This window comes from Myotis lucifugus, unplaced genomic scaffold, assembly GCF_000147115.1.
Source record: "Myotis lucifugus unplaced genomic scaffold, Myoluc2.0 scaffold_851, whole genome shotgun sequence".
NCBI classification, from domain to species: domain Eukaryota; kingdom Metazoa; phylum Chordata; class Mammalia; order Chiroptera; family Vespertilionidae; genus Myotis; species Myotis lucifugus.
This window is the reverse complement of record NW_005871899.1, coordinates 35,147-46,987: the sequence shown is the minus strand read 5'-3', so window position 1 is coordinate 46,987 and position 11,841 is coordinate 35,147. Positions and strand designations below refer to the sequence as shown.

At 44.5% G+C, this 11,841-nt stretch overlaps 1 protein-coding gene across 1 annotated transcript in view; it reads right to left on the bottom strand.

The window, feature by feature from the left end:
• Window positions 1-11,841, bottom strand: part of LOC102421643 (rap1 GTPase-activating protein 2-like) — a 68,407-nt gene that overhangs the window by 39,954 nt on the left and 16,612 nt on the right. Inside the window, 3 exon segments of the mRNA XM_023747366.1 lie at window positions 9,242-9,361; window positions 10,630-10,842; window positions 11,428-11,460. Coding sequence (XP_023603134.1) covers window positions 9,242-9,361; window positions 10,630-10,842; window positions 11,428-11,460 — 366 coding nt within the window.

Sequence of the window (11,841 nt, the reverse complement as noted above, 5' to 3'; positions counted from 1 at the left end):
GCATGGAGGACGGACACTTAAAGGACCTGCCTGGTAAAGCTGTCCAAAACCAAAATATGGCCCTGACCGGTTTGGCTCAGTGGATAGAGCGTTGGCCTGCGGACTGAAAGGTCCCAGGTTCGATTCCAGTCAAGGGCATGTACTTTGGTTGCGGGCACATCCCCAGTAGGGGGTGTGCAGGAGGCAGCTGATCGATGTTTCTCTCTCATTGATGTTTCTAACTCTCTATCCCTCTCCTCTCCTCTCTGTAAAAAATCAATAAAATATATTTTTTTTAAAAAATAAAAAATAAAAATAAAATAAAAAACACAAAACCAAAATATGGGAAAAGCCAAATCGTCACCTTCAAGTTCCCCATGATTTTTTTGGTCTCTTTGTGGGTTTTTTGTGTTCTCCCAGAGCACTGGGCACAGCTTCTATATATATTTAGGTTCTCACATGCAACTAAACCTTTATAAAAAGAAACTAATATCTGAAAATCTGGATTTACTCAAAATATAAATGGGATGAAAGTTGCTTTCTAAAGGGATTTACCATAAGACTCTAAATTTATCCTGTTCCCAATTCATTTAGCACATTATGAGTGTGTTGAATCCTACTGAATGCTTTTCTGCATCTGCTGAGATAATTATAGGGTTTTTAATCTGCAAAACCTAGTGGATTACATTTCTGTTGAGCCATCTTTTCATTCCAAGGGTAAAATTCCACTTGCGTACGTATTATTTTTTCATATCAAGCTAAATTTAATTTGCTAATGTTTTATTTAGAGTTTCACATCTATGTTCAATAGCAACACTGGCCTATTTTTTTTTTCTTGTGCTTCCCTTGTCAGGTTTTGATATCAGGGTGTTATTCCAGCCTCATAAAGTTTATGGAGACCTTCTCATCATGTGAAAGTTTGTATACCACAGGGATTTTCTGATTCTTAAAGGTTTGCTAGAAATCATCTGTGAAATCCCTGGGCCTCTTTTTTTGTGGGAGGATCCCTGGGCTACCAATTCCATAATTTAATGGTGAATATTTAGGTTTTCCATTCCTTATTGGATCAATTTTGGTCATTTATATTTTTCTATAAAATTATCCTCAAATGCATTGGTATAAAGTTGTTTGGGGTTCTCTTAGCCCTTCATCTCTATTTGCAGTTGAGTCCCTTCCTTCATGGCTGTAATACCATCTGTGTATTTTCTGTTTTCCTTCCTCAGCCCTCCCTAGGGGGTTGTCTATTCATCTTTTCAGGTAGATAGCTTTCAGTTTTGTTGATTGTCTCTATTTCTTTGTTATTTTTAATTTCTACTCTGCTAGCTTGTTCTTTTCTATATTTCCTTCCTTCTGTTTTCTTTGGGGGTTTTTTTCCCTATTCTTTTTCTAACTTCTTGACCCACACACTTACACATTTAATCTTTCTTCGTTTTCATGAATGCATTTAAAACTATACATCTTTCTCTACTTTTTTTTTTTTTTGCATCCCACACATTGATAAGTAGTATTTTCATTGTCATTTAGGTCTAAATATTTTGTCAGTTCTTTTGTGATTTCCCCTTTAGCCCATGAGTTATTTAAAAGGATTTTTTCTTAACTCTCCAAATGTATGACTTTCTTTTCCTTCGGTATTCTAATTGTTGATTTCTAAATTTTTTATATTCATGGAACATAATCTGTATGATATTATTTGAAATGTATTGACTTAATTCATGGACTTTTTTCACGTTTTATGTGGATTTGAAAAGAATGTACATTTTTCTTTTGTTGAGTTCAGGAAAGTATGTTATGAGATCAAATTTGTTCATTGTATTGTTCAAATCTTCTATATCCTCACAATTTTTTGTCTGCTTGTCCATCGGTATATGAGAGATGTTACTGAAATCTCCCATCATAACCGAGGATTTGTCTACTTCTCCTTATATTCCTAACAGTTTTGGGCTTTCTAAATTCAAGACTAAGTTACTAAGTACGGGTTTACACGTTCCAGACTGTTAGATCTTCTGGGTGGACTGTTCTCTTTATCATCACGTAGGCTGAGGACCCTGAGGCTCCCGCAAAGGGCATCTTTCCTTGCCCAGGTTATGAACACATTCAGAAACAAACAAAAAATGAAGAGTAAGGCATTTGGAAGTCAAAATAACTCCTTTGTTATTGGTCAAGGCCACGAGGAGGCACGCAGGTTAGAGTGAAGATGAAATGAATCTTCTCACTGAACTCCAGAATTACCCACCCAGTCACAGCCAGTGCTGGGCAGGGGCAAGCCTCCTCGCATGGGGTCTACCCAGAGGGGACTTGCAGTCTAGCGGGGCAGAGGGAAGCCCTGATGGCAGCTAGCTCCAAGAGGGAAAGGGGAAGAACACAGCTGCATGTGTCAAGTTCTTGCCCCCAAATGCACCTAACAGAGGGCGGAGAGAGCCAGCGGTGTTGCACCAAGTGCTCCCTCCACACCACAGGAAACATCAAGAGTGGGAAGAGGTGCTCCCAAGTTACCAAGGAGTGCTCCTCTTACCCTACTAATGCTTTTTTCCTGAAATTCTATCTTGTCTGATATTAATATTGTTATGCCTCCTTTCTTGGTGGGTATTTTCCCAGCATATCTTTTTCCATTTCTTCATCTTAAATCTTTTCGCATTGTTTTTCTTTAGGTATGTCTTTTACAAGCAGAATATAGCTGTGTTTTTGGTTCCGTCTGGTATTTTCCTAGGCTATTTTAAACTATTTATACTTATTGTGATTACTAATGTATTTTGACTTTTATGATTTGGTGTTTTCTATTACCCTATGTTTTATGGTGGGGTTTTTTTTCCTTTTTTTCTCCTTTCCTGTCTTCAGTTTAATAGAGTTTTTTAAATACTTTTTGTCACTCTGCTATAGATTGTATTTCTATAACTTCTAATACACATATTTATATACTTGCCCAACAAACTCTAAACTTATTTGATATCTCTCTCTTGAGAAGGGTAAACAGTAACTACTGAACCCTTCTCATCCCACTGCCCTTTTGTTTATAAATTTAGCTCAAGCCTCTTTAAACACACACAAATAAAGGAATTCTTTCCAATCAGTAATTAATTTTATCAACGTAGTTTGCCTATTTCTTGTCACTTTATAATTGCATCTTTTCTTTTGGTTTCTCTTTTCTTCTGGCTGATGCACACCCGTCAGTAATTCTTTCAGGGAGACTGTGTAAGTAGTACACCACTCCCTTCATTTTCCTTATGTCTAAAAACAGTCTTATTTTGTCTTTGCGAATAGTTTTTCTGGGTATAGAATTTTAGGTTGAAAGGATTCTTTCTTCCTTTCCTTCAATATTTTCAAAATATTGTCCCATTCCTGACAAGAAATTGTGCCGTGGCTGATAAGAAGTCTGCTCTCAGCCCGGTTGTCATTACTTCACAGATCATGTCCTTGTTCTTAGGTCGCTTTAAAATGTTCTCTTTTTGTTGGTGTTTTTTTGTATTTTGTTGTTTTTTTTAGAGAGAGAGAGGAAGGTAGAGGGCTAGAGAGAGAAAAACATAGATGTCAGAAAGAAACATGCATCAGCTGCCTCCAGCATGGCCTCTCCCCGGGATCGAGCCCACAACCAGGTATGTGCCCTGACCGGAATGGAATGAGCAACCTTTCAACTCCCAACCAATTGAGCCGCATGTGCCAGGGCTTCTCTTTATCTTTGATGTCCTAATATTTCACTTCAATGTGTCTAGAAGTATTGTTTTGTTTTAAAAGCTTGTCCAGCCGAAACCGGTTTGGCTCAGTGGATAGAGCGCCGGCCTGCGGACTGAAGGGTCCCAGGTTCGATTCCGGTCAAGGGCGTGTACCTTGGTTGCGGGCATATCCCCGGTGGGAGATGTGCAGGAGGCAGCTGTTTGATGTTTCTCTCTCATTGATGTTTCTAACTCTCTATCTCTCTCCCTTCCTCTCTGTAAAAAATCAATAAAATATATTAAATAAATAAATAAATAAATAAATAAAAGCTTGTCCAGCACCACAGGTGTGCTTTCTTTCTTCAATTCTGAAGTATTCTCAGCCATTCTCTCTTCGGATAGTTCTTTTCCACTGGCTTCTCCATTCTTTTCCTCTGGAACTCCTTTAAGACAAATGCTGGGGCCTCTCGGCCTAGTATCCATTTATCTTCTTTTTCATATACTTTATCACTATATCTGGACTGTGCTCTTGTTGAATTTCTTGACGAATTCCAATTCACAGATTCACTTTGACTGTTAAAAGACTAGGATTTATCCAATGTATTAAGTGTTTTTACTTCAACAACTATTTTTTTATTTCCAATAATTGAAATTGTTTCCTTTTCATACCCATGTATATCCATTCTTGATTCATTTCTATTCATTCATTGTATCATAATTTATTATCCCTTTTATAGATGCTATTCTTTATCTTCTGAGAATCTTAAATCTATTTAAGTCGTTTTGAAAGAGTACCATTATTTACATTTCATTGGATTAAATCCCTCTCTCATTGTTGGTATTTTCGGCTCTTTCTTAATGTCCGTTTTCCCTGGGTATTTTGGAATTTTCCCCCCATTTTGCTCTATCCTCAGTGCCAGGCACCCTGGTTCCAGTTCCCATCAGGGCCATTGGATAGCACAGCTCTGGAGGCGCCATTCATAATATATGACAGTCACCTGACTCATCAAGGCAGCCTCCTGACTCATCTGCCGGCTGCTTGCTGGCTTTGCCTTCCCTTCAAGCCATCTTCCTTACCCTAGGCAGTATTCATTCCACAGTGCAAGTCTGGTCATGACAGTCTCCTTTCAGGACCTCTCCTATTTGCTCACAGGATTAAAATCTAAGTTCCTAGACAGAGTTTATACATGATTTCGCCTTTTTTTTAAATCTTCCCAGCACAACCATTCAACCTTACACAAATTCACACGTACTATACACATGTATACACACACTCCACATTCCAGCTCTTGGGAACTTCTTTCACTTCTCCCAGACCATCTATCTTTGGATCATCCTCCCAAGCCAATAATAATCCATGTCCATAGGAGAAGATGAGTAAGAAGAAGGAATAAGAAGACCTAATGGGAACGGAATGCTTCCTATAGCCAGGTAACAAGCGCTTATTCCTCACATGTCCCTCTCCCTAGAGAAAGTCTGGCATACGTTGTTATGCTTTGGTTAGACAAACACTGAGTGGACAAATAATTTCCTAATATCAACCATTTCTGCATTCCTAAAGTAACTCTTTCTTGGCTATAGTGAATGATTCTGTTAATAGACTGCTTAGATTTGAGTTGCTGGAATTGGTATTTTATTTAGAATCTTTACTTCCATATTCATAAGGAATATTGGGCCCTATTTTCCTCTCTTTCTTTTTTCCTTTCATTGGTCTAATATCGTTCATGAGAATCTCCTAAGCATTGTTAAATTAATTGGGAAGCTTCCCATATTTGTTTCTCTTGAGCAATTTAAGCAGCAAGAAATCTGTTCCTTGTGAGCTTAAAATAACTACCTGCAAACCATCCAGACCTAGAAACTTTTGGAGAGAGAATTTTTTGCAAACTTTTCCATTTATTACATAGTTATTGTTCGGGTTTTTTATCTCGTGTTAAATTAGCATGCTTTCCTAGAAAGGCATCTGTTCCAAATAAAATTTCCAGTATAATAATGTGGATTGAATATAACATTAGTAATTTTTTAATCTTCTTCACATCTGTGGCTATATGCCTTTCCTAATGCCTAATTTTGTAGGTTTTTATTTTATGTTTATCTATATTTAACTAGCTAGTTACCTATTTTGTTGTTTTTTTCTTCCAAATGAAGTATATCTTTTTCTACACTACATATAAATCTGTAGCCTAGATGTATACATCAAGTCTTGTGCTCATTTTATTTCTAATTTATTTTTTGGCCTTAATCTTTCTTAATTCCTTCCTCTTATTCCCGTTAGGTAATAATATTGATAATAACAGCAGCCATATTGAATAGCTACCATGTATCAAATTATAAAAGCAAATATGTTTGGCAAAGTATCTGCTTTTTGAAATTTATACAGATTTACTTTGTGCCACAAGAGATTGGTTCCTAAATCCACATGCTATCAAGAATTATCTGCAAGATTTTTAAAAATAGAAATTTGGACTAACAACTCAATTTTAAAAAGAAGCAAAGGTTATAAACACACTATACAGAAAATAAATACATGTGTTCCTTAAATATATGAAGAGATGCCCAACATAATTCAGCAAAATTACTGTAAATTTAAACTACACTAACATATTATTTTTGCTGATCAGATTGGCAAAAATCCAAGTGCTTGACAAAATATTCTGTTGGAGAGGCTTTGGAAAAATAAGTACTCTGATACATTACTGGTAATGGTTCAAGTTTACAGACCTCCTCCAGAAGGCTAGTTGGCAATATCTATTAAAACACGAATGCATTTATGTTTTGACCCAGCCAACTCACTTCTGAGAAATTATTTTAAACCATACAATTTGTACCAGGTTACTCATTGCAGCATTATTTGTGATACCAAAATACTGACAATAGCCATTAATAGGGGATCTATTAAATAAATTACTTCATGTCCATGTAATAGAATACTATGTAGCAGTAAAAGGAATTAACAAGCTAACTTCTCCATGTACTAATATAGAAAGAACTCTAGATATATTGTTAAGAGAAGTCACAGCACAATGTTCTATAGAATTCTAGAAATAAAAAAGGAATAGGAATATATGTTATTACTTATGTATTTATATATCTTACATATTTATATTCAAATATATATGTATGTGCATGTTTAAATTTTTATTGTCATTTTTAAAAAAACATGTGTTTGGTTTTTTGTTTTGTTTTGTTTTGTTTTGAAAGAGAGAGGCAGGCAGAGGGATAAAGAGATGGAAACACTCAGCTGACCCCTGCACATTCCCTACTGGGATCGAGCCCGCAACCCAGGCATGTGACCTGACCGGGACTCGAACCAGGGACCTCTCAGTGCATGGATGAATCCTCAACCACTGAACCACACTGGCTGGGCTTTATTATCTTTTAAATGGTCAGCGCCTAGAAGGTTGAGTTTTGTTTTTTGTTTTTCCGCTTTGCTCCAAGATGACTGTTGCAGCACATTCTCAGAAAACCACTGATCTCCTTACAATCAATGTGTAGATATTCCACAGGCACTTGAAAAGCAGCAGAAATCTCTGTTAGAGGGTCAAAGTTTGATAGTTAACTATAGATAGACACAAATAAAGACCAATATATATAATTCACATAAATAATACTGAGATTATCCAAATCCTCTCATTTCCTATCAGTAAGTGATAAGTTGTGTTGAGCTGTAAGTGATAAGAAGTGTGTTTTAATCTACCACTATAATTGTATTCTGTGAATTTCTGCATATTTTAATCATTATATATATACTAGAGGCCCGGTGCATGAAAATTCATGCACTGGAGGGGGGTCCCTCAGCACGGCCTGCCCCCTCTCACAGTCCGGGAGCCCTCAGGGCGGGAGGCGACCCGGCGAACAGGGGAAGGTGACGCCCCCATCACACCTCTGCTGCTGCCACTGCCGACAGCACAAGCTCCGCCAGCCCTGGTTACCTGAGCCTCGGGAAGCCCTGGGCAGCTGGGGGGCTGAGGGGACTGGGCGCCACCATCTTGAGGCTGTGGGTGCCACCATCTTTGAGGGCGTGGCAGTCAATTAGCATATTCCTTCTTTATTGGCTGGCTTGGCTCAGTTGGTTGTACGTTGTCCCATGTAGCGAGAGGTCCCAGCCAGAACACATGCCCGGGTTACTGGCTCAATCCCCAATAGTGGGCATGCAGGAGGCAGCCAATCAATGATTCTCTCTCTCTCCCTCTCCCTTCCTCTCACTCTAAAATCAATAAAAACGTATTTTAGAAAAGAAAGAAAGGAAATAGCACCAGGGCAGGGCTATCTAAAGATACATTCGGTAGTGTGTTAACTATACAAAAAAAGACACTGTACAGTTTAAAAACAAATCTTACACAGCCTTCCTTCTCAACTTTTTTCTTTAAAAGGAGTGAGTTGTGTGCAGGAGGTTAAATGCTTTTTAGACAAGAAAAAAAATTGTGCTAGAACCAGCCTCTTCATCATCTTCATCTTCTTCCTCCTCCTCATCCTTTTCTTCTTCCTCGTCTTCCTTTCCTTCTTCTTTTTCTTCTTTTTCAGCCCTGGCGACTCCCTTCTTGCCGCACCAGGCTCTCCCCTAGCTCGGGATGCAGCAGTAGCCTTCAGCTCAGCAGCCTTCCTTTCTGCGGGCTGCTGGCCGCCTGCAGCAGCGCCTCCACATCTCCCCCAGCTTCTCTGCAGCATCACCAATGGACCGGCGGATGCTCTCCTCTGATTTTTGCTAACAACTTCCCGGTACCGCCCCACCGCTCCCATCGCAGGGCTCCGTGTCCCTGTCCCCTCCCATATTTATCTCAAAATGTGGGCAGAAAAAAATGTTATTGCTCTTTTCCAAATGTTACTGTTCCTTTCCTTCAAGGACTTCCAATTTGATTCAACAAGTAGGGATCGGGAGCCTGACAGGTTCACAGCTCCCTGCCAAGCACCGGCCTCGGCCTTCGCACTGGCCGTCCTGGCTTCCCCACCGGCCCAGGGACAGAGAGGAATGAGACGGACCCTGTGCTCCATCGCACCCTGTGCCTGTCACTGAAACAGCGCCTGCGCCACACACTGAAATCCCCTTCTTCTCTCCCTCTGGGGAGGAGGGACCACCGCTCAGCCACCACTGCCGCCCAAGCCCCTATCACAGCTCCTGGTACAAAGGCGGTTCCACGGGACATGTTAGTCGAACCGAACGGAAGCCGGTTCCGGAGAGGTCCCTGGCTTAGCTGTAAATCGGTGCTCCTGTTGTGGCCACCACCACATCCTGAGGACCCAGCAGGCACGCGGACGCTTTGGGGTCTATAGTTCCCGACTGGATGTGTGCCAGGGGCAGGGTCCCGGCAAACCCTCTCCCAGGACCACGTGGGACTGTGTCTCTGCAAAATGAGCCGTCGCTATTTTTCTGCTCCGTCTTCCTCACAGCCAGAGACAGGCGGGTGAGGGTAAGGTCTACGTGACCTTGAGACCAGGATGCCACTCCGACTCCCACAATCAGTCAGCTGGCAAAACACCTGGTCTTCCTGCCTGGCAACCCGAACAGAGAACATAGGCCGGTCTGTCTCCCCATCCCCACCCCCCCTCCCCCCTCACACACACAGGACTGGTCAGACTGGTATGTCTGGGTCCCCGCCACTAGGGGTGTGGTCTCCAACCATGCTGCAGCCCCACCTGAGAATTATCCGAAGGTACTCAATGCCCTCCACCTCCTCGCACTTGATGGACAGGAGCAGGTTCCCCAAACTGCTACCGGTGCAGTAAAAGTTTAGATGATCCTAGAAGCAGAAATCGGGTGTTAGCAGGGAGGAGGGGGCCTTCCAGGCACAGCCCCCAAAATCACCTCCTTCCCCAGGAGAGAGAAGCCCCACAGCAAGGAGGAAGACCAGCTGTGGCTGCTATAGATGGAGAGGAAGAGGAGAAGAGGGAGGAGGAGAAGAGGGACAAAAAGGAGGGGGAGGAGGGGGAGGAGGAGGTGGAGGAGGCGGGGAGGAGGAGGAGGAGCAGGGGGAGGAGGGGAAGGGGGGAGGAGGAGGAGGGGGAGGAAGAGGAGGAGGATCACAGTAATTGACTCCGACGACCAAATCTTTAGGCTGTCTATGCCAGGCACTGGGCTAATTGCTTAGTGCCCATTATCTCCTTTAACCCAGACCACAACTTTATGGGGGCAGCTCCCTTGTCAGATGGAGAAAACATGTGCAGGCAGGTTAAGTCACTCTCCAGGGTCACACAGCTAGTAGGCGGCAGATCCAGGATTCAAACTCACACACGCCTCGACTGCAGCTCAAGGGCTTCCCCACAAGACACTGAGTCCACTCCTTGTCCCAGGGAGCAGCCCCTGCGGCTTCAGGCGATTTGTGAGAATGAAGAAGGGGCAGGGCCTGGCACCTCCACCAAGCGGAGCGGGAGATCTCTGGACAGTGGGTCTCAGCCCGGCTCAGGGGGCGCACCCAGCCTGCTGTATTGGGGCAGGGCCTGGGATCTGCATTCTAACAAGGCGGGGAGACAGGGGGATCCTGATCCATCTCCTCCCCCGGAGACTCAGCAAAGCTGACGGGCCGGAGACTCCCGGAGCCTGCCCTCGGGACTTCCGGAACCAGGCAAGGCTGAAGGGCAGGATATATGGAAAGAAACGGAACTGTCCCGGTTAAGCAGTCAGAGGCTCAGAGCACATCCCGGCACAAGCACAGGGGACCTGCCTGAGTGAGGCCATGAGAGATTTGTACTATTTACATGGACACGGAGACTTCCAAGGAGTGAGAATGTATTTTCTCCTTCCACCCCCCAAACACTACCTAGTCCAGCGCCTCCTAGAACATCTGCCAGGGGCGGTCCCCACAAGGACCCATCACATTGAGCCCCCTGGGCTCCTGCACACCCCCTGCCCCCTGCCCAGGAGCAGAGCCAGGCAGACCTCTCCAAGGAGGACAGAGGCAGGCGGCGAGGGAGGGGGAGAGCAGAGAGGGGGCACTGGGGAGAGACGCTGGGCTCCCCAGGCAGACCCCCCCTCCCCCCGGCAGCCGCTTTCACCAGGGCCTGGCCTCACCTTGCCCAGGAAGTGCCTGCGGTAGGCCCTGGCTTCACTCTTGCACTCGAGCTTGTAGCCAAAGGTGCTGGGGCTGAAGCTGTCCTCTTCCTCCTCCTCACAGATGCTGCTGCCCAGCGAGGTGGGCGTGCCCACATTCTCCGGGTCCTCGATCCAGTAGCCCCCAAACTGGGGCAGGACAATCAGGGGGTACGGGCCTCCCTTCTCCACAACCTGGAGGCAAAGGGAGAATCTTTTTTTAAAATTTTTAAAATATATTTTATTAATTTTTTACAGAGAGGAAGGAGAGAGATAGAGAGATAGAAACATCGATGAGAGAGAAACATCGATCAGCTGCCTCCTGCACACCTCCTACTGGGGATGTGCCCGCAACCAAGGTACATGCCCTTGACCGGAATCGAACCTGGGACCTTTCAGTCCGCAGGCCGACGCTCTATCCACTGAGCCAAACCGGTTATGGCTAAAGGGAGAGTCTTGCCCTTGAGCCTGCCCTGGTCTGCGGGGGGAGTGGAGGGGCGCCAATGGTGGTATCCTCCCCACCTCTGACCTACTCCCACAGAGGGGACCCCCATATAGGAATCCAAAGGCAGTAGCATGAACCCCTCCTGCAGGACCCACACTATCTCCAACTTCGGCACTCCTGATTTTTTTTTAAAAAGCTGAAATCACAAACGGGAAAGGTCTCAGGCCCTCAAGTCCCAAGGCTCTCCCCACCATGGGGAGGCAGAGGGACCATCACCATCATCGCCATCAGCTCCCCAGGCCTTGCCCCCGAGACAGGATCCAGGGGGCTCCTACCTCGTCGATGCTGGGGTACGGGATATAGTCGTCCTGCAAGACAAACACACAATGCCACCGTCAGTCCCAGCTCGGCCCGGTCCCTGAAGCTTGGTCACCATTTCCCTTCCCTCCCCCAGGTCCGGGGGGAGGTGTTGGGGGCCTGGCAGGCTGCACCAAGGCAGGTGAACAGCCCAGAGGCAGCTTGGGCTCTGGCTTCTCTGGAGTTCGTCCCCGAACTGACAGAACCTGAGTGCAAAGGGGCCAGCGGAAGATGCAGTGCAGAGGAAGGAAGACGCAGGACACAAGGCGCTGGACCTCACACGCATCCTGACACGAGCTGCTCTCCCAGGAGGACCCCACAGCGGGAAGGCCCTGGTCCCCCCCAGGCAACGGGGGCTGGCCTCCAAGGTGATAAGCTGCACTCCTGGGCCT